We start from the raw sequence: 24,636 nt of genomic DNA, 5'->3' as shown, positions 1-24,636 counted from the left end.
CATTCTCATTCAATAATCCATTTGAATTGTTTTTTATATTGTTTAATTTTATTTTTGTATTTTTTAATAAAAACTATTTTATATTTCATCTCTTGCATTTCATAGACATAAAGTTGTTTGCGCTGAATTTAATAGCTTCATTGAGAAAGGAATGGGTATTGTGACACCAAGATGGCATCACGGTCCTGTGTTATCTTGCTTTGAAAATGTCTTCTGCACACATAATAATGTTTTGCCACATATTTTTCACTGAAAATGTGGGAATCCTTACCAACGTATGGGGTTTTTATCTAATTTATTTCATGAGTGGTGATGTGATTGACAGGAATTGATTGATAGTTTTTTGGTCATTTATTTATATTTTGATGAAACCTTTGATTAGTCAACTCAGTTGCATTTCATTTTTTTATTGGTTATGAATCCAATTTTTTTTTCATATTCAAGAAATCCCTTAACTTCACATAAAGTGAATTGCTGGTTGCATGTGGCTTATGTGAATCATTATCAAAATATGGGATTTATACCTAATCTATTGTATGAGTGGTGATGTGATTAAAAGAAATTGATTGATAGTTTCTTGGTCATTTATTTATATTTTCATTTGATGAAATCTTCGGTTATTCACTCAATTGCATTTCATTTTTTTTATTGTTTATGTGAAAATTATTTTATATTTTAGCTGTTGCATAGACATAAAGCTGTTTGCACTGCATTTAATAGCTTCATTGAGAAAAGAAAGGGCTTTGTGACACTAAGATGGCATCACGGTACTGTTTGTCTAACTAGCAAATCCCCTCCTTTAAAGAGAAATCCATGGAGCAGGTTATCTTCCCTTAAAAATGTCTTCTGCACACCTAATCATGTTCTGCCATATATTTTTTATTGAAAATGTGGGAATCCTTATCAAGGTATGGGGTTTCTATCTAATCTATTTCATGAGTGGTGATGTGATTGACAGGAATTGATTGATAGGTTCTTGGTCATTTCTTTGCATTTTGATGAAACCTTTGGTTAGTCAACTCAATTGCATTCCATTTTTTAATTGGTTATGCAAAAACTATTGTATATTTCACGTCTTGCATATAACTCAGCTGTTTGGCCTGAATTTAAGAGCTTCATTGAGAAAGGAACGGGCTTGTGCCACTAAAATGGCATCACAGTACTGTTTGTCTAACTAGCAAATTCCTTCTTCCTAAGAGAAATTCATCCAGCAGGTTATCTTCCCTTGAAAATGTCTTCTGGACACATAATCATGTTGTGCCATATATTCTTCATTGTAAATGTGGAAATCATTATCAAGATATGGGATTTCTATCTAATCTATTTCATGAGTATTGATGTGACTGACAGAATTTTATTGATGTGTGCCTATAATTTTTTTCACATTCATTTGCTGTTTGGAACATATGTTTACCTAATACATTTACCAATTCTCATTGCCATGAGTAGAATCAGTATTTGGGGTAGTTGATGACTGCCTTCCCTATGGTCTAATGATATGTAGGTGCACTGTATTAGGCATTGTGTGATATCTTCTTTTTTGGTCCCTATTCCTTGAATTCTTCAAACTTTGACTGTTTTTTTTTATCAGATTTTCATCGTGTGATTAGTTCTCTCTATGCTATTGAATGGAGATGCATATGGACTGGGATTTTCTTTTCCTTCCATTTTCATGTTCAATTTGAATTCAAAAAGGTGAGTCTTATGCCCTGAATTTTTCTATAAAAGGATGGTTGGTGAACCACATTCAATGCACAGGCATTCTGTTGTCTTCTATTTTCTCCTAGGCTATGTTTATTCCACATTTTCTGTATTTATATCTTCATCTATTTGATATTATTTCTAAGATGCATCCTCCTAGAGAGGTTTGGAGGCTGAAAGTTAGGGTTCTAAGGCTTTGGGTTGTGCCCTCTTTTGATAACCATGAGGTTCCTAACTCAATGGAGATGATTCTCCTTGATGATCATGTTAGTCCCTATTAGCTACTGTTTTAAATATGGTGTTAGTTGTTCTTTTTAAGTTTTCAACTTAAAATTATGTTTTTCACTAATATGATTTTGTTTTTTTGTTACATTTTCAGTGTGAAAAAATTAAAGCTATAGTTAAGAAACAACTTCTTAATAGGTTTAGGGATCATATAGTTGAAGGTCAAGTTTATAGAATAGCATACTTTACTGTTGTGTCAAATCATGGTAGTTATAGAGCAACTTCTCATGAATTCAAATTAGTTTTCTTTCATCGAACCACTGTTGTAGCTGTTGTAGCTGTTAATGATGTTATCCCAAAGACTTGTTTCAACCTGTTTCCTTTTTCTGACCTGCTGAATATGACCCAAGATTATGATTTTTTGGTTAGTATGTATATTATTGTACTATTCTTTTATTCAGGTTTTTTTAACGAATTGTTTGAATATTTAATAGGTTGTATTTATTTAGAATAGATGTCATTGGTTTTTTAACTTCGGTGGGAGAAGAGAAAGAATATGCAAAAGAGAAAAAAAATCGTGAAAATGATTGTGCTGGAATTAACTTCAAAAGAGTATGTTGATTCAGTCATTTATGGTGGTTTCTTTTTATCTTTGAATTATCTTTTTTTCTTATTTTCTATTTCATTCTTTTTCATCTTTTGAGTTTCAGTCTTACAATGCGTTGTGCATTGTTTGGGGACTATGTTAATCAAGTAAATCATTTTCTAGCCTCTGGCTATGTGGAGCAGCCTATTGTTGTCATTCAACTTGCGAAAGTCAAGTTCTTTAGAGGTACATTGTTTAATTTCTGTACATTTTCTTATTTATACTCTAAGTGTTGTCTCCTATGAACTTTGCTAGACTCTTTTGATATTGCTGTGTAGGTCAAATAGGTCTCCAAAATGTGATGTATGCCACTCAAATGTTATTTAATCCTGATCTTTCTGAAGTTGTTGAATTCAGGCGAAGGTTAGCATGGTTTATTTTGCTATTTTTGTTTCTATTCTTGAGATACAGCCAATCTAGAGTAATAAATACATGTATTTGCATCATTTTTTTTGTTAGTATGATTGAGCAATGTGTCAAAGATATCCAGCCACTATTTATTGCAAATGAGGGTAAAGTTGTTTCCTTGGAAGATGATTTTATGCGCTTAACTAGAAGATGCACTATTGAAGAGCTCCAAGATAACAATGAGGTTGGCATTTATTGATTTAGTTGTGTTTATTTTATACACCAATGAACAGAGAAAAAAAAACAATTTTTAGATCTGTTCTTTTATGCATATTGTTAACAAATTTTAAAATGTCCCTTTCCTAGGAGGGTTCTTTTATCATTTTCGGTATAATCAGAGGTATTGTTGAAGATGGAAGTTGGTGGTATTCTGCTTGTGTGTGTGGAAAGGGTATCTATCCTCAAAATGGTGCATACTACTGTGATTTCTGTGTGAAGCATATAACTAATGTCACTCCGAGGTAAAAAAATTTTGTTCAAAATATTTTTTCATTTTGTGTTGTGGATCTTTTATAAGAATAATGTTTCATGGTATTATTCATTTTGAAATGTTTTTTTTTCGATTATGCATATTTAAAATTAAAATAACACTTGAAGATCATAGTGGGGAGGGTATTTTCGTTCTCTTTGATCGTGAAGCATCTTATTTGTTTAAGAAATCATGCGCTGACCTGTTTACTGAGGTTCAAAAAGATGCAAGTGTATGTTCTTAGTTTTCTTTTGTGTGTTGTTCACTTTATGTGGTTCATTTTTTTTATAGCTATATTCTTTATTTTGGTTGATATGTGTTACTCAATCTGTGTATTTCTTATCTATTACCTTAAAAATAGCTTATATGTGGGGATACTTATCCTCCCATATTCTAAGGGCTCATTGGAAAAAATTTGCTGTTGAAGGTTGATACCAAAGGTGTCGGACTTGATAAATTTTTTGGCACTTTCCGAGTTAGGAGAGTATGTGATGATCCTACCATTATTGCTATGTTTGAACTTTCTGATTATGATGCTGACGATGAGTCTACTCGAAAAAAAGTTACATATACATATAAGTATTTTTAGATTGTGTAAGTTCATGTTCTTTTTTTTTTTGTATTGTGCTGTGGTCAACTTTTCTTATGTTCTTTTTTATTTTTTAACTCTTATGCTATATGAATAGGAGCCTGAACTAAAAAATATGTGTCATATGAAAAAAGGGATACTAATATTAAGAAGGAGTCATCAAGCACTTCTATCAAAAGTGACAATGTTGCTGCTAAGTCTTCTGGAATTTTATCTAAATTTCTAGTTCTTATAGATTTTCTGGCTGAAAAACAGCCTGATGTTTTTGAAGGGATTGAGATTGCTGTTTTAATTAATGATAAAAATGGAAAAGCTGAGAAAACACCCAAGAATGACACCCTTAGTGATGACTTTTCTTATGAACTGGATATATTGCTTAGCTCACCAGTGAAAGAAACTCAGGTGCTATTATATAATACCTTTTTTTCTGTCTTATGTGTGCCATTTCTAAATGAATTTTTCATTGATTAAGTCATTTTCATACCTTTTGTTAATTCCTATGTCATAGGAGGTGTTCTTCCAAGTTCTAAATGTATGTTCTTACTATGGAGAGAAGGTTATTCATGAAGATCATGTTGTCACTTCCAAGGGCAAGAGGAATTTGAATCCCCAATTTGATGAGGCGGCTAATGATGCAAATGGGCGTGGGTCCAAGATTGCCAAGGTTGATGGAGTTTGATTTAAGTTGTGGAGTTGAGCTACTGTGTCTAGGTGTAGGTATGTTATATAATATATCTACAAGTGTTTAGAAAGGCTTATGATTCCGAGTGGATCTAAACTAGCGTGAAGACTCGTGCAAATGCACGGGATTAAATTTTTGTTAACATTTTAAAAAAATAAAATTATTCAATATACTTAGTATATTTTAGAGAAGAGGTAACTACCAAATCGGTACCCGGAAGATTCTGACGCTGACAAAATGGTACCTGACTTTTGTTATTGACAAAATAGTCCCTAAAAGATTTTAAAATTTGACAAGCGTGTCCCCGAGCTCGCCGGAGCAAATCTCCGGCAAGCACAATGCTGACATGGCCACCGTATTTTGGTGACCTGGCAAGCCACCTCCCAAACCCTAATTCCTCCTTCCCCAACGCAGACTCCCTTTCCTCTTCCTCCCCATTGCAGCCCCCAATACACACTCCCCCCTTCCCTTTCCTTTCCCATCGCAGCCCTCTTCCCTTTCCCTCCCTCTCATATCATCTCATCTCATCTCATTTCTGTAACGAAGAAGAACAAAAATCTGATACCTCAAAATCACATCCTTTCACAGCATTCACAAACCAAAACGAGAATTTGAGAAGAAGAAGAAGAAAAATAAGAAGAAGAAGGAATAATGGATCTAGCACTAGAGGAGCTGCAATTCCTGAACATCCCAGAAATCTTGAGAGAATCAATTTCAATTTCAAAAAGATCACTGAAGACGTTCTACCTCATAACCCTAACCCTAATTTTTCCTCTCTGATTCGCAATCCTCGCACACTCACTCTTCACACACCCATTTCTCACTCAGTTTCAGAACCCTTATCAGGACTCTTCCCAGGCTAACCATGAATGGACTCTTCTCCTCACAATCCAGTTCTGCTACCTTCTCTTCCTCTTCGCCTTCTCTCTCCTCTCCATCACCGCCGTCGTCTTCACCGTCGCTTCCCTCTACACCAACAAAGATGTCTCCTTTTTCTCCACCGTCTTCGCAATCTCCAAAGTCTTCAAGCGTTTTGTTCATCACTTACCTCTGGGTCACGCTTTTGATATCCTTCTCTTCCTCTGCTATTTTTTGCGGTTATTGTGAATGTGTTGGTCATTGTGAATCTGGATGTATGATCAAAAGAAAAGAAATTGGGGGGGGGGGGAGGGGGTTGTAACTGAATTTTTTTCTTCTTTTTCTATCTGTGTCTTTATATGATCTGCGATGAGAGGAAGAGGGAAGTGGGCTGCGATGGAGAGGAAAAGGGAAGGGAGAGTGTACGTTAGGGGGCTGCGATGGGAGGAAGAGAAAAGGGGGTTGCGATGGGAGGGAGGGGGAGGGGGTTGCGTTGGGTAGGGGGTGGGCTGCGATGGGGAGGAAGATGGAGGGGGAGTCTGCGTTAGGGAAGGAGGAAAGGGAGAGGGAAGAGGGCTGCGATGGGGAAGGAGGAAAGGGAGAGGGAAGAGGGCTGCGATGGAGAAGGAAAGGGAAGGGGGGAGTGTGTATTGGGGGCTGCAATGGGGAGGAAGAGGAAAGGGAGTCTGCGTTGGGGAAGGAGGAATTAGGGTTTGAGAGGTGGCTTGCCAGGTCACCAAAATACGGTGGCCATGTCAGCATTGTGCTTGCCGGAGATTTGCTCCGGCGAGCTCAGGGACACGCTTGTCAAATTTTAAAATCTTTTAGGGACTATTTTGTCAATAACAAAAGTCAGGTACCATTTTGTCAGCGTCAGAATCTTCCGAGTACCGATTTGGTAGTTACCTCTTTAGAGAAAACTCTCATATCTAATATTAATATTATAGTTTTAAAAAAATAACCATACTAATTTAATTGTTAATACAAAAGAAGAAAAAGATAGTCAAATACTTCATATTCATTTACAGCAACTATTCATATTATATAGCAAAAAATTACATAGATTAAGTAACAAGTTCACATACTATACATATTTTAAATTTTAGAACACAAAAAATCTAGGTTCCAAAATATAATACATATCCAAAAGTAACACCAGAAAGTTTCAAATCACCTAAATAATTACTTTCCCATTAATAAGAAAACAAAATATGTCCAACACTGTTCAACATATAGTTCAAAATATGTGTCACACAGAATAATACATAGGAGGTCTTTTTTTATAAGCTCTAAGATCTTTGAATCAACAACTCTATCTGGCGGTTAGGTAGGGAGTCCAGTTTCAAGGTAATCTTGTCCCCTTCCTTTAAATTGTATACTTTACAACGTTCTTTCCATTCAATCCCAAACTTCCATTCTCCATCTCTTCCTCCACTTTTCAGTAGGTGAAAAAAGAATATATTCTTGCTTACACTGGAAGGTGAACCAGTGATCTTCCAAACCGAACTATCTCTAGAAAGTTTAAGATATGCAGCAAATTTTCAAGACAGATACTACAATGAATGATTCATAGTTAGGTTAAAGGGAGTATTTTTCTATATAATGAATAACAGATACAAAACCAATATTTAATAAGTTTGAAAAAAAAAGAAATAACTCTTTTAAGATCAACTTGCCAGTCTAGATTGACTCAAATCCGAATTTGTGATGGTCTTCTGATAATAAACATATGGAGTGTATCTGATTCAGGATATTTAAACTTTTTAATCACCACATTAAAAGATATCTATATGTACCACGATATTAAAATACAAAACATAAGAAAAAAAGTTGCATTTAGCATTACCCGTTGTCAGACAATTCTGTTGTTTCATTACTTTCTTCGCTGACCTCCGTTGATGAATTCGTTGCACGAGATAAATCTATGGGATTATGAGGATCATCCCCTTCCAGTGTGTCATCTTCATCATCATTTTCATCACCGTCTGATGAGAACTCATCATCAGATGGTTCAGACCCAGACAACACCATCACATCAGGTGTTGAAGGCTCATCATTCTTGTTATATTTTATATGGAACACTGTATATATGTTATTAAGTGTTTCCTGGTCCATATGGCCAGCCACATAAGAGTTACGATTGGGGTAAATCTGAATCGGTTGGTTCATGTGATTCCATAGTGAAATAAAAAAGATTCTGAAACTGACATATCTGAATTGCACAGTTGCCCCTCTATTGACAAAATAGAAAACTCTAATTTGTTCAAAGGAGCTGTCAGTTATAAGTAGCTGATCATTGTTTCTTTTCAGCTGTAGCACCAAGCAATTATCGAGCTCATCAATCACATAGAAGGTAGACTCTAATTTTCAGATGTACCTTCTATGTGATTGATGAGCTCGATAATTGCTTGGTGCTACAGCTGAAAATAAACAATGATCAGCTGCTTATAACTGACAGCTCTTTTGAACAAATTAGAATTTTTTATTTTGTCAATAGAGGGGCAACTGTGCAATTCAGATATGTCGGTTTCGGAATCTTTTTTATTTCACTATGGAATCACATGAACCAACCGATTCAGATTCACCCCGATCGTAACTCTTATGTGGCTGACTATATAGACCAAGAAACACTTAATAACATATATAGAGTGTTCCATATAAAATATAAGAAGAATGATGAGCCTTTATCACCTGATGTGATGGTATTGTCTGGGTCTGAACCATCTGATGATGAGTTCTCATCAGACAGTGATGAAAATGATGATGAAGATGACACACTGGAAGGGGATGATCCTCATAATCCCATAGATTTGTCTCGTGCAACGAATTCATCAACGGAGGTCAGCGAAAAAAGTAATGAAACAACATAATTGTCTGACAACGGGTAATGCTAAATGCAACTTTTTTTTTCTTATGTTTTGCATTTTAATATCGTGGTACATATAGATATCTTTTAATGTGGTGATTAACAAGTTTAAATATCCTGAATCAGATACACTCCATATGCTTATTATCAGAAGACCATCACAAATTCGGATTTGAGTCAATCTAGACTGACAAGTTGATCTTAAAAGGGTTATTTATTTTTTTTTTTCAAACTTATTAAATATTGGTTTTGTATCTGTTATTCATTATATAGAAAAATACTCTCTTTACCCTAACTCTGGTCCACCTTCTAGTGTAGGCAAGAATATATTCTTTTTCCACCTACTGAAAAGTGGAAGAAGAGATGGAGAATGGAAGTTTGGGGTTGAATGAAAAGAATGTTGTAAAGTATACAATTTAAAGAAAGGGGACAAGATTATCTTGAAGCTAGACTCCCTACCTAACCGCCAGATAGAGTTGTTGATTCAAAGATCTTAGAGCTTATAAAAAAAATGCCTCCTATGTATTACTTTGTGTGACACATATTTTGAACTATATATTGAATTGTGGTGGACATATTTTGTTTTCTTATTAATAGAAAATAATTATTTAGGTGGTTTAAAACTTTCTAGCGTTACTTTTGGATATGTATTATATTTTAGAACTTAAATTTTTTATGTTCTAAAATTTAAAATATGTATAATATGTGAATTTGTTATTTAATCTATATATGATATGAATAGTTACTATAAATGAATATAAAGTATTTAACTATTTTTCTTCTTCTCTTATATTAACAATTAAATTAATATAGTTATTTTTTTTAAAACTATAATATTAATATTAGATATGTAAATCTTCTCTAAAATATATTGAGTATATTAAATAATTTTTTTTTTTAAATATTAACAAAATTTAATTCCCTGCATTTTCATGGGTCTTCACGCTGGTAGTTAAAGAAAGCAAGTGCTAAATAACAAATTGCATGTACGAATACCTCATAATATTTACCAGAAGAATCTTCAAGGAAAAAAAAAACATAATACTTCTTTTACATTGTATATTACAATTTACAATATCTATTTCAAACTAAAAAAACATTATTCATTTATATTTTCAATGTAAATAATAAATTAATATATTTTATTTTCAGTTCTTATTTTTATTTTTTACAAAATTTCAAACATATAATAATTTTTTTATCATTACAAAAAACCTCTGATAGAATAATTAGAATAATACCAAATTACTACCGATCAGAATACAAAAAAATATTAACTCAAAAAAATCATACAAATAAGAGGTTAATAAAACTAAATAAATTACAAATCAAACAAAAATCATCTAAATGGATACATCAAAACATAATTAAACATAAAAACATAAATCAAATTGATGTTAGTTCTTCACATACATTCAAACATAAAATTATTACCAGGTTTGTTGCAAAAGATGTACCTGAAAATTCTTCATCACCCATTCGAACTTTATTCCAATCCATGATCATGTGATTTCACCAAACGAAAATTGTAAGAAAAAGATAATAAAAAAGGACAAAAATTGGTATAAAACTCATCAAAACAAGTGAGAAAATTGGAGGCTCTGGACTCATGTAGGAAGGAAACGTTACAATAGAAAATACTGAGAGCAAACACATAAGCACTATCGCTAATCTTTGATTATCATTGAAACAACTACTATTGACCATTTTCCCTTTTTTTTTTTTTTTGGAATTCATAGATTGTTCTTGAGTCTTGACAAATGTTCAAATTTATAGGGAATTTCAATTGAGAATATTTATTACCTATAAAATGAAAATTGGAAAGAAAATTATTTATAAATAATTTATTAAAAAATGTTTTATTATCTGTGTGACATAAATTTATAATCTTTTAATTAAATTAGAACATATTTACTACGTTGATTAACATTATATTTTGCTGGTGTATCAATATGTGATAAAATAATAAAAAGAATTAGTTGAAATAATAAATTATTTATAAATTAATTAAGAAATCATGGACTCAAGTCATAAAAATAACAAAAAAATTTGTTACGTGAATTATATATAATAAATAATATTTTAAGAATAAAAGTTAGACACGTTTCGTATTTTTATTTTATATATTTTAATATATATATATATATATATATATATATATATATATATATATATATAGCATACATTTAATAAATATACTAGTATACATAAAAGTAATTTATGATGAGTCATGTAAGGTGGATACCTATTGATTTTCTGTTTAGGATAGCAAATTGAAAATACATTAAATGTATTGTTTATTTTGAGTGCATGAATTGACAACAGTTATTTCCTTAATAATGCAAATTATACCATGTAATTAATTAGGAGACAGTTTTGCAAAAATGTAAAAAAAAAAAAAAAAACTGCCCTTTTATTATTATTTTCATTTAAACTGGATTAATGGATAATAAATAACATAAGGAAGTAATAACAAAAGGTGCATGCATCTGCTACAAACATAATGAGAATGCTGATTCTTTTTTATTAATTTTCTCTTAATTGTTGTACAAAAACTAATGGACTATTCTTAAAAAAGATGAGTATTTTTTTTATTCTTTCCATTTTAAAATAATTGTCATCTTTATTCAATTAGAAATCTAAGAAATTGATAGACCTATATTTAAAATTATACTAAATACATTATTTTAAAATATACCAATTTAATAAAAAATTTCTACATATAAAATTCCATCTAAAATAATAAGAATAATAAAGCAAAGCATATCCCTAAAGATATATAACAATCTAATGGTTCATCACATATTGTGCAAATTGTTAACATAATTTAAAGCATATCCCTAAAACTGATGACTTGGACATTGTTTTTGTGGGGATGGATGGTTTCAAAGCATGTAAAATTTGCGTTGGATTTCAGTCAAAAGTCAAAACTCATAAATGGGTCATTACATATTGTTAGACAAAATATAATTTTTTAATAAAAAATTATAAAAAAAATAATTAGTTGTTTGATAATGTTCCTATATATAATATTTATATTTATTTTAAATTAAATTAGATCATTTGATAGTTGATTATTTATTTAAATTTTGAAATTAACATTAAGTAAAAAGTGCGGAAACAGTTACAAGAAATTTAAATTTTCTGTAAGTAGTGTACAAATGGTAACTGTTAGCTAATATTAGGCTAATCTATAAATAGAGTTTTAGGAAAATATTGTAATAAGTTCAGTTCTTTTTGGAAAACACTTAGAAACCCAAAAAACGCTCTCAACCCCTTGGCATCACAGAGTAAAATTGGGAATCTTAAGTAATTCATCCGAACTCATCAAACACTTGTATTTTACTTTTTTCCCAGTTTTTATTAATAAAATTCCTCTACTTTTACGTCTTCTTCTCTTTTACGTTCATGTTTCTTCCTTCATCTTCCTTTTAATTTCATGTTTACTTTAATTTCTGCATTTTACTTTGCCTCCGACACTTTGCATGTTTTCTTTTTATCTTTAATTTTACTTTCGAAACTACAATTGAGACTTTGAGACATCCACAAAAGGAGTCGTTTCCACTCCTTAAATTAAGATTGTGAAATAAAACTCGAAAATTGTTGATTTATTTGTTGTTAACAATGGAACAAAAATTCGAGTAAAACACATATAAACTAAATGTCTTGTTTATAATAAATAACTATCACAAATGTATTTTATATAATATTGTATTTTTTTAACTAAATATCTTGTTTATAATAAATAACGAACTTTTTTAAATAAATAAAATAAATATAAAAATGACTGAAATATGTAATTTCCAAGATTTTTACCGTTTTATATTTTTAATATTATCTTGTTTACAGTATGGCTGTATCTCGTTTACACTATAAATGAGATAACGACCATACTTATCTTGATTACATTGCAAACAAGATAAGATTAAATCGTTGATACAGTAAACGAGATATAATAGAACAAAAATATGGACTCTATAAAAGGACCAGCAAACCATTGGTCCCCTTCACAAAATCATCAAATCTTCCTTCTCATCCCTTTTCCTTCCTAGAGATTTGGAAAAAATGTCTAGTAGTGATTTTTTTGTTGTGATAGTTTATCCCAACTGTCAAATAAAAAACAGTGACACCGGGGTGATATTTGAATGTGAGAGTCTGGTGCTCCCAAAGTAGAAGAGCGGATTCGTTGTCGGAGCTAAAGAGCATGATATTGTCTCACATCAGTGGTGCGGAGGCAAAAGAGGTTGGTTGAGTTGGGTATAGGATGCTAGCACCGATGGAGAATGGGGTGTTTCGATTTCATCTGTTTTGGATCGATGGCAACGAGCATGTGCGCCTTATGTTTGATGTGCATGGAAGAATTATGGTTGAACAAGTCATGGTGCTTTCAGCGGAGATATGTGATACTGGTGGGGGCGGTAGTGGTACCTCGGACTTCGTATCGGATGACCCTCCTCTCGCACCACGTTTGTTGCACTGTGCGAGTCCAGTGCAGGACATGGAGGTTGACGGTGAGGAATCGGACGATGACTACGTTGCAGATAATGATGAAAGCGGCTCATCTGAGGATGATGACGAAGATGAGTTCGTGCTAGAGACTTCCATTGGGGGATCACGTCTATACCTGTTACCACCTCCGAAATCAATCTCGGAGTTATCATCTTTGCCCAACCACTACCACACATTGAATTTGGATGCGATGCATGAGAAAAGGCCGTACTCGAACACGGGGGCCAAAGATTACAACACAGATCGGGGTATGAAGTTTACGATTGGTCACAGATTCAGGAGCAGAGAGGCAGTGCTGCAATGTGTAAAGAACTACAGCATTCGATGGAGCGCAAAGTATCGAGTAGTTAAATCTGACCGGGTGAAGTACCACATACGATGCAGGCAGTTCACTAACTTCTCTAGCATGTTCAGATCCATTCTAAAAAATATCATATGCATCTCAAATAAACATCAGAATAAATAGCACTAATAATTTCTATTTGCCAACTAACATACTTCTCGAATTTTCACTATGAATAAACTTAACTTCTGCCAACTAATTTGTCAACAAGCCATCCCTATTTGTCAAAAAATTCACGATACATTAAGTTAACTACTTATAAATGTTTTAATCCATATTTTTCAACTAACTTACTCTGTATTTACCTAAATATAATTCCATCTATCCAGTTTATTCGCTAATTAAGATACAAACAAATATTAATTTGAGACACAAAAGATAGCACCAATCTCCAAGTCGATGGCTCCTGCATTGTGCCAGGTCGTGTTCAGCCGATTTATGTCATGGTTGCGTGCCATATCATTCCACAAACTCAGAAATATAAAAAAATGGCCAAAGTTTTGAGAGAAAGAAGAGAAATGTGCGTCATGAGTGGTCCCAACCTATTTGTCAACGAGTTGTTTTTATAGGCGCGGGCTAACCTTATCTTGTTTACAGTGTAAACGAGATAAGTATGGTCGTATCTCATTTACACTGTAAACAAGATAAGACACATATCATAATGCATTTATAAACGTGATACGTGGAGACGTATGCGTGCCTTATCTCGTTTACAGTGTAAACGAGGATACGACCATACTTATCTGTAAACGAGATAAGATTAGAAATGTAAAACGGGAAAAATTCTGAAAATTACATATTTCAGTAATTTTTATCTTTTTTTCAAAGTCAAATAATTTTATTCATGAAATGAAAGAAATATATATGTGTCCATATATGAGACAAATAAAAAAATGGGAGACTCCCAACTCTCTACTATAGAGGTAACATCATATAATAATCTAATAAGAGAAATAAAAGGTAAAGTGCTCATCAATTAGGAAGTGAAAATTTGTTGAAACTCTTTCTGCAGCTTCAAAGTTGACGCCATTATCTCTTCCACACTAGTTGATACATTATCAAAGAAGAACCTATTTCTAGCCTTCCATAAGAACCAACTCAAAATCAGCATCATCATTCTCTGAGAGGAGCTATTAGGTTGGATACACAAAACTCTCATTCTCAAGTTCCACTCAACATAGAAATTAGAGTTTTTGGTTCCCCTTCTAGTAGCTGGTAAGCCCATTTTTTACCAAATTTTCTTTGATTTTATACAATGGAAGATGCAATGATTGATTGTTTCTGGAAATTGTAGGCATCTTCGGAAGGTACGTTGAATCGATGAGATGCAATGATGAAACTTTTGTAGCACTGGAAGCTTTTCATGGAAGCCCCTCCAGAAAAAAATCTTAATCTTCGCTAGGATTTTCAGCTTCCATAGTTCTTGCCACAAATTTCGTTGTCTTATAATCTCTGGACAAAATTCAATGAGAGGATGCGAGAACCCATAAGTCACACGGTACCCAGTACTCACTTCATACAAACCACTTTTATTAAGGGACCAATAAATTTTATCTTCTCTACCCCTAATTGTTGTTGCTAGCACACGCTGACTAGTACCCTCAGAAAAAATACTTCTAATTAGAGTTTGATTCCACTGACCATTAGAAAGTATTAAGTCTTTGACCATCAATAGTGGTTGATTTTGTAGATTGGAAGTTTCAGATAAAGAAACAACATAAGAATATGGAGGAGCAAGCCAAGGAAAGTTGAAGATTCGGATACTGGACCCATCACCAGCTCGCCAAACCAGCCCCTTTTCAATAACCTTACGCCCTTCCAATATGCTATGCCACCCCTATGAAGGTACTGTTTCGATATCTGCATTCATTATAGAACTTTACCTTTGAGGAGTATAGATAGGAGTGATTGTGATTGAGAGGCAACTTTCCAACATTATTTTGCTAATAGCGCCAAATTCTGATCCCTAGGTCCTTAAAACTTAGTCCACCTTCCACTTTCGATCTTGTCATAGTATCCCAACTAACCCATGCCATTTTCGCTTTGTACCTTTTTTATCCTACCAAAATTGGGAGAGTATGTTGTGAATCTCCCTAATTAAAGTATCAGGAAGATGAGAACATGATAATGAATAAATTGGGATAGCCTCCCCAATAGGTTTGATTAGAACATGCCTACCTACAGAGGAGAGAAGTTTTTTTTCCATCCTTGAACTCTCTTCCTCACCTTGTCCTTGATTTCTTTGAAGGTAGCTTTTTTTGTTTTTGGACTCTAGATAGAAAACCCAAATATTTATCATGTGTACCAATATGAGCAATTTCTAATTTCCGAGCAAGTAGTAATCGAGCAGCGGGAGGATTATTATTACTAAATAATAGAGCTGATTTATACAGATTAACTTTTTGGCCACTGAACTCCTCGTATGACTGAAGAAGATTGAGAATATTTTCACAACTATTTTCTGACACTTTGCAAAAAAAGATTGAGTCATCCACAAACAATAAATGATTAACAGTAGGACATCTTCAGTTAGCAAAAAGGATAATCCTTCTGCACACAAAAGAAAAAGGTAGGGAGATAGAGGGTCTCCATGACGGATACCTCTATTTGGTTTAAAAAAAACTAAAAAGTTGAACTTCAACAACGACAGAGTAAGAAACTATAGTCACCACCTCCTGCATCCAACCAATCCACCTAGATTCAAATACCAGCTTCTCCAAAATGAACCAAAGAAAATGCCACTCAACACGATCATAGGCTTTGCTCATATCCAATTTACTAGCCATTTCACTCGATAGGCCCCTCTTCTTTGTCTTTAGACAGTGCATACATTCATGAGCGACTAGGACATTGTTTGAAATCAATCTACCCTTAATGAAGGCACTTTGATTAGGGCTGATCAGCGAAGTCATAAATTTCTGTAGCTGATGGACTAGTACTTTAGAAATAATCTTATACACAAATGAGAAAAGGATAATAGGTCTAACCTGTGTCATATCCTTTGCATCAGAAATTTTAGGTATGAGACAGATTTGTGTATGGTTGAAGCTCTTTAGTAGTCTACCACTGACAAAGAAACTGCGAACAGCCTTAAAAACATCCTCCCCTACTAAACTCCAGTAGAATTGAAAGAATTTAGCCGTAAATCTATCATCACCAGTGGCGCTCTAGGGGTGAACATTAAAAACCGCACATTTTACCTCATCAAAACTAAGCGGTCTAGTTAATTTTCTGTTCATAGTTGCTGAAACTTTGGTTTCAAAATCTTCGAATGGATGTGCTGGATTAACTTGGTTAATCGATGTGAAGATTTCCTTGAAGTATGTTTCAGCTACTTGTGAATTTTCTTACGGGTGGTAGCATACGTACCATCATTATTTTCCAGTTTCCAAATTTTATTTTTCTAGATTCTGGATTGGAATGATTGGTGAAAGAAACTTGTATTTCTGTCCCCTTCTTTTAGCCACTTTATGCGAGATTTCTCCCTCCAATAGCTTTTCCCCCTAATGTAAGCATCTTCAAGTTTATTTTCCAAGGCTTCAACCTGTTCTCCCCCTTGTAATACCCTCCTCTCTAAGAATTTCAAGCTGAGATGCGAGTTCAGCAATATCATTCTTCGAATTAGATTTATTCTGTTGCTGCCATTGAACAATACGGTGCCTACAATGCTTCAATTTTTTAGCCAAAATAAACATTGCTGAGCCATCCACCCATTCCTTCCAAGCTTCAGTGATAATTACCTGAATTTCTTCTAAATCATACAATCTCTCCTGAAACTCAAACCTCCGATTAGATTTTTTCATGACCGGATTTGTATCAAGGAGGATAGGCGCATGATCTGAACCGTTTTCTGCAAGCCGAGACAGCGAGGCTAATGGAAAACAATCCATCCACTCACCGTTTGTAAGTGCACGGTCAAGCCGCTCCCTGATCTGGTCTTGCCCTCGTCGTCTATTAGTGCAGGTGAACCTTTTCCCAATCATACCCAAGTCCTTCAGTCCACCACCATCAATAAAATTCACAAATTCAGAAATAGATGAAGCTGATTTTAACCCCCTTCCTTCCTTCTCATCGAAGCTCATTATAGCATTAAAGTCAGCCATAAATACAACTTTTCCAAAGAAACATTGTACAAAAGAGGAAAGTTCTGTGTATTGGGTAGATCGAATCCCATCCAAGCTATTTAAATGTACCCCAATCAGTCCTCCAAGAACAGTTCAAAGCATGATCAGTTACCTTGGCAGCTATGAAAAATTCTTTTTTAGCAAGAATCTAAACCATTGTGCTCTCCGTCCATGCTAAAGCCAATCCACCAGCTGTACCCGTCGGACTAACAATCCTCCAATCCGTAAAATGACAAGATCTCAATTTACTTTCTACCAGACGAGATCGGTTTTTTGTTTCACATAGAAACACAATCTCGAGCGAGTGGGATTGGCACCTCCCTTTAAAATTATGAACAGTTAGGGGTCTTCGAAAACCGCGACAATTTCATGAAAGAACTCTCATGGCGAATTAAAGGAAAGGAATGAAGAAGGGAATAAAGAAAGAATTAAAGAAAGGAATTGACAAAAATCAAACATTGATCTAAACGGCACAAGAATTCTATTTTGGAAAAAACCCTAGCAGAGCAAGATAAAAGAGTATTAACTCCTCATGTGAAAAATCCAAAGGCGCTTATTCATTTAATTTTAATATTTATTTTATTTATTTAAAAAAAATCCAATAAATAACAATAACAAATGTATAACTGTTGTAATATAAATAATTAAAGAAGATATAATAAATATAAAATAAGAAAATGTAAATAAGAAACTCTAGTATTATTATTCACTATAATTACTATCACAATATAATTAATATATTAATATTGTAGTATAAGAAAGAGAGAATAGTATAAGAGAGAGAGAAGAGATTGTTGTTATTGATTGATTGTAGTGTTCACGGAGGCTTAACCTCCTATTTATACACATAAGGGGTCTTCATTTTCAACTTTCAATTAATGCTCCTTTAATATTCTTCATTCTTGGAATATGAGCTTCACATAGAAAATGGGCATCCACATCCCATTCTTATCACAACACTCCCCTTGGATGACCATTTAGAATTATTGCCTCGTTAAAACCTTACTAAAGAAAAACCCAGTGAGAAAAAACCTTAGTGAAGAAAAAAGAGTACAATATCCTTTAGTGATGGGGACTGCCTCATTAAAAACCTTGTCAAGAAAAACCCAATGGAAAAAAACTTGACCAAGGGAAAAAGAGTATAGTCTCCCCCTCTTGCCGACATTATTTTATATCTCGAAATTGGCGCATCCCAATCTGATATACCAATCTTTCAAAAGAAGATTTTGGGAGTGACTTTGTGAATAAATCTGCCAGATTATCACTTGAGCGGATCTGTTGGATATCAATTGTCTCTTGATTTTCAAGATCATGAGTGAAGAAGAATTTGGGAGAAATATGCTTTGTTCTATCACCTTTGATATATCCGCCTTTAAGTTGAGCAATGCATGCTGTATTATCTTCAAACAAGACAGTTGGAGCTATCTTATGATCAATCAGTCCACATGATGACAGAATATATTGGATCACACTCCTTAGCCAAAAACACTCGCGACTAGCTTCATGTATCGCTAGTATTTCAGCATGATTAGAGGATGTTACTGCTATCGTTTGTTTCGTGGACTTCCATGATATAACTGTACCACCATATGTGAATAGGTATCCTGTTTGAGATCTCCCTTTATGTGGATCAGACAAATATCCAGCATTTGCATAGCCAACTAATTGTGGCTTGGATCCATAGGGATAAAACAATCTCATATCAACCGTTCCATGAAGATATCAAAAGATCTGTTTGATTCCACTCCAATGTCTTCTGGTTGGAGAGGAACTATATCTTGCTAGTAAATTCACCACGAATGATATGTCAGGTCGTGTATTATTAACAAGATACATTAGTGCTCCAATGGCACTAAGATATGGTACTTCAGGACCAATGATATCTTCATTCTCTTCTTTAGGACGGAATTGATCCTTTTCCACATCTAAAGATCTTACAATCATTGGGGTACTTAATGGATGTGACTTATCCATATAAAATATTTTCAAGATATTTTCTGTGTATGTTATTTGATGAATAAAGATCCCATTTTTTGTATGCTTGATCTGCAGGCCGAGACAAAATTTAGTCTTTCCAATATCTTCCATCTCAAACTCTTCCTTTAGAATTTTTATAATTGTTGGAATCTCTTCAGGAGTTCCAATGATATTTAAATCATCAACGTACACAGCAATAATAATGAATCCAGATGCAGTTTTCTTTATGAAAACACAGGAGCAGATATCATCATTCTTAAATCCGTTTTTTGCTAAATACTCAGTAAGACGATTATACCACATTCGTTCAGATTGCTTTAGACCATATAAAGATCTTTGCAATTTAACTGAGTATAATCCTTGTGAATATTCATTGGATGGTTTAGATATCTTTAGTCCTTCAGGGACTTTCATATAGATATCCCGATCTAATGAGCCGTATAAATAGGCTGTTACCACATCCATTAAATGCATATGCAGTTTATGATATGTAGATAAACTGACCAAATAACGTAATGTTATCGCATCCACTACAGGGAAATACATTTCTTCATAATTTATACCGGGCCTTTGTGAAAAATCTTGTGCCACAAGTCGTGCTTTATAGCGCACAACTTCATTTTTCTCATTTCGTTTTCTCACAAATACCCATCGGTATCCAACAGATTTTACATCTTTAGGTGTATGGACTACAGGTCCAAAGACTTCACGTTTTACAAGTGAGTCTAATTCAGCCTTCATGACTTCTTTCCATTTTGGCCAATCATTCCTTTGTCGATATTCTTCGACTAATCTTGGCTCAAGATCCTTACTTTCATACATGATATTTAATGCCACATTATATGCAAATATTTTATTGACAATTATCTTATTTCGGTTCCATTTCTCTTCTGTAAAGACATAATTTATCGAGATCTCATCATTTTCACAATTTTCAAGTACCTGAACGTCTTCTGGCGTTAAAATTATATCAGAATTTTGGACAATTGCAGGTGTTTTTACTGTGTCTTTTTCAACAGGAATAGTATTTACCTCTTTTTTCTTTCGAGGATTTTTATCTTTGGAACCGACAGGCCTGCCACGCTTCTGGCGTGTATTTGCTTCAGTGGCTATTTGTCCTACTGGGACATCAATTCAAATTGGGACATTTCCGCCCTGCCACACTTCTGGCGTGAATTTGCTTCAGTGGCTACTTGTCCTACTGGGACATCAATTCGAATTGGGACATTTTCCGCTGGTATATAAGATTTGGTTATCCTCTTTGTCTCGGAAAATGCATCAGGCAATTCATTTGCTATTCTTTGCAAATGTATAATCTTTTGAACTTCTAGTTCACATTGCCCTGATCGAGGATCTAAATGCATCAACGATGATGCATTCCAATTAAGTTCATTTTCAGAAAGCTTATTCTCTCCCCCTAATGTTGGAAATTTTGATTCATCAAAATGACAATCCGCAAACCGGGCTTTAAATACATCTCCCATTTGTATCTCAAGATAGCTTACTATAGAGGGAGAATCATATCCAACATATATCCCCAATTTCCTTTGGGGTCCCATTTTGGTGCGATTAGGTGGTGCAATGGGAACATATATCGCACACCCAAATATTCTTAAATGGAAAACATTTGGCTGCTGGCCAAAAGCTAATTGCATAGGGGAGAATTGATGGTAGCTCGGTTGCCTTAAACGAATAAGTGCTGCGGCATGTAAAATAGCATGCCCCCAAACCGAAGTTGGGAGATTTGTTCTCATAAGTAAGGGTCTAGCAATTAATTGGAGGCGTTTAATAAGTGATTCTGCTAACCCATTTTGTGTGTGAACATAAGCTACTGGATGTTCAACACTTATTCCATTGGCCATACAATAAGCATCAAAAGCTTGGGAAGTAAATTCACCAGCATTATCAAGACGAATTGCTTTGATTGGATTTTCTGGAAATTGTGCTTTTAATCGAATAATTTGAGCCAGTAATCTCGCAAACGTCAGGTTGCGAGAAGATAATAAGCACACATGTGACCATCTCGAAGATGCGTCTATCAGGATCATAAAATATCTAAAAGATCCACATGGTGGATGAATAGGTCCACATATATCACATTGAATCCATTCTAGGAATTCAGGGGACTCAAATCCAATCTTTACTGGTGATGGCCTCAAAATTAACTTCCCTTGAGAACATGCAGCACAACAAAATTCACTAGATTTAAGAATCTTCTGGTTCTTTAGTGAATGTCCATGAGAGTTTTCAATAATTCTCCTCGTCATGGTTGTTCTCGAATGACCCAATCTATCATGCCAAGTTATGAATTCATTTGGGCTAGTAAACTTCTGGTTTACAATGGCATGTGACTCAATTGCACTAATCTTGGTATAATACAATCCAGATGAAAGTGAGGATAACTTTTCTAATATAACCTTTTTATTTAAATCATGAGTTGTAATACATAAATACTCATGATTTTTCTCATTCATTGTCTCAATATGATATCCATTTCGGCGAATATCTTTGAAACTCAACAAGTTTCTTAGAGACTTCGTAGATAATAGTGCATTATTTATTATAAATTTTGTTCCTCCAGGAAACAAAATTATAGCTCTTCCGGAGCCTTCTATCACATTGCCTGAGCCAATAATAGTATTAACATACTCTTCTTTTGGCACAAGATGGGTAAAATATTTATCACTTTTAAGAATAGTGTGCGAACTTGCACTATCCGCAAGGCAAATATCTTCAGAATATGTCCTTGCTATTTTTCTTCAAAGACAAATGATAATAATAAAATGAGTAGAAGTACATGCACAGTAAAATTATTCACATGAATACTTAACAAACACATACACATATCAAACTATTCCATCATTGATCAAATAGCCAATATTTTCTTCAGAATCCTTAAAGAAATTAGATACATCATAATGAGTGGTGGAATTTTCATCATTTGAAACAAAATTTGTTTCTTTTCCTTTGTCATCCCTTTTCAAGGATGCTTGGTAAAGATCAAGTAGGTGCCTTGGAGTACGACAGGTACGTGACCAATGGTCCTTTCCACCACAACGGAAGCATTTATCCTCAATTGATTTACTTTACCCATTATTTCTTTTTTTATCCCACTTCTAGTGAGATTCTTTCTTGTGAACATAATTTTTCTTGCTACCAAAGCCTTGCCATTTACCTCTTTTGGGGTTAGAATTTGCCACATTTGCTTCAGTAAATTGGGCGGCGCTAGCTGGGCGCGCTTCATAATTTCTTAAGAGTAACTCATTGTTGCGCTCAGCAACAAGAAGGTAAGAAATTAGCTCAAGATATTTTTAAATCCTTTTTCTCGATAGTACTGCTGCAGGAACACATTCGAGGCATGGAAGGTTGAGAAAGTTTTCTCTAACATATCGGGCTTGAGGAAGTATCACATGATAAATAATTATTTCCAGATATATCAAAAGCATTATATTCAAGATGAAAAAGCTTTGACATAATAAAAATTTGTTACCTGAAGTCTTCCTAAAATTTCATTAGAATTTCGTGCTGATAACGTGTTGTAATATAAATAATTAAGGAAGATATAATAAATATAAAATAAGAAAATGTAAATAAGAAACTCTAGTATTACTATTCACTACAATTACTATCACAATATAATTAATATATTAATATTGTAGTATAAGAAAGAGAGAATAGTATAAGAGAGAGAGAGAAGAGATTATTGTTATTGATTGATTGTAGTGTTCACGGAAGCTTAACCTCCTATTTATACACATAAGGGGTCTTCATTTTCAACTTTCAATTAATGCTCCTTTAATATTCTTCATTCTTGGAATATGAGCTCCACATAGAAAATGGGCATCCACATCCCATTCTTATCACAACAATAACTACTTTATAATATTGCATTTTTTTTTGACTTTTTATATATTAGGGTTAAGTATGGTTTTGGTCTCAAAAGTTTTGCGACAGAATTGAAACCGTCCCTCTTCTAATTTTCGATTTAGAATCATCCTTAACGTTTTTTTCGTATTAAAATCATCTTTTTTATTTTTTTGGACAAAAATACCCTCACCACTACCAACACAATTACCTCCTCCACCACCACCACCACCAACACCAACACTAACACCACCGCCACAACCAGCACCACCAACACCGACACCAACAATAACACAACCACCACCACCACCACCACCACCACCACCACCACCACCAACACAAACACCACCACCACCATCAACACCAACCAACACCAATACTAAGAACACCAAACAAAAGCAACTTCTTCCATTAACAGCAATTCAGAAATCAAAACAAGAACAAAACCAATAATGATTCAACAAATCAAATCAGATTCAACAAATTAAGAAGCAGAAGAAGCAGAAGATGAAGCAGAAACAGAGATCGAAGCAAGAAGCAGAGGCGGCGAGGAGCAGCGGAGCGGAAGCCGACGACGACGAGGGCAAGGAGGAGGAGCGGAAACGGCTCGACGAGGAGGGCGAGGCGGTGACGACGGCGTCGGCGAGGAGCGACGAAGAGCGGCGGCAGCGAGGACCCCTTCTCTCCCCCCCTCCTCCCTATTTCTCCCCCACCCATTTCTTTCTCTCCCCACCCCCCGCTTCTCTGTATCTCTTTCTCTCCTTTCTTTCGACGACGGCGATGGCAGCTCCAAGTTTCGCCGGCACCGTCCCCCTCCCCCCTTCCCCTTCCCCCTTCCCCTCCCCCTTCGTATACCCTTTTCTCCCCCCCCCCACGCGTTTTCTTTTTTTTTTTTTTAATTTTATAACTTATTATTAAAATAGAAATAGGAGTAGTTTAGGAATTAAATTAAAAATTTAAATAAAAAGGACGATTTTAATACAAAAAAAAAAAAACGTTAAGGACGATTTTATATCGAAAATTAGAAGAGGAACGGTTTGGATTCTAACGCAAAACTTTTGGGACCAAAACCATACTTAACCCTATATATTACTATGCACATAAGTAGTAGTGCCTATCAATTAATTTGCTTTTGTCTCATGATTTATTTGAGTTGGATAAGTCTTTATGACTTCTGATATGATCTGTAAATATATCCTTAAAGTAATTTCGAATTTAATTTTCAATACTTTTCTAACACAAATTACTAACATAATAATACAAAAACAAATATTTTCCATCAGCAATTTATGATAAAACGCACACACAAAATAGAAGAATTATGCCGACATGATATATGATTTTTTTTTTTAAACTCTACATTTGTTTGATATTT

General features: G+C 34.2%; 2 protein-coding genes across 2 annotated transcripts; one reads left to right on the top strand and one right to left on the bottom strand.

Moving 5' to 3' along the window:
- The first annotated feature begins 2,509 nt into the window (after positions 1-2,509).
- Positions 2,510-3,874, top strand: LOC110270885 (replication protein A 70 kDa DNA-binding subunit C-like). The gene is made up of 7 exons (XM_088483100.1): positions 2,510-2,538; positions 2,637-2,758; positions 2,851-2,935; positions 3,032-3,164; positions 3,287-3,441; positions 3,552-3,681; positions 3,806-3,874. The coding sequence occupies exons 1-7, from the start codon at positions 2,510-2,512 to the stop codon at positions 3,872-3,874; spliced, it is 723 nt and encodes a 240-aa protein (XP_088339226.1).
- Positions 3,875-16,835: 12,961 nt separating this feature from the next.
- Positions 16,836-17,399, bottom strand: LOC148566609 (uncharacterized). Its single transcript, XM_088484336.1, has one exon. The coding sequence runs from the start codon at positions 17,397-17,399 to the stop codon at positions 16,836-16,838; it is 564 nt and encodes a 187-aa protein (XP_088340462.1).
- Positions 17,400-24,636: the final 7,237 nt, after the last annotated feature.

Source organism: Arachis ipaensis, chromosome B4 (genome assembly GCF_059453495.1).
Source record: "Arachis ipaensis isolate K30076 ecotype BB chromosome B4, ASM5945349v1, whole genome shotgun sequence".
NCBI lineage: Eukaryota > Viridiplantae > Streptophyta > Magnoliopsida > Fabales > Fabaceae > Arachis > Arachis ipaensis.
Note: the sequence above shows the minus strand (reverse complement) of the source record. Positions and strands in the feature narration are given on the sequence as shown.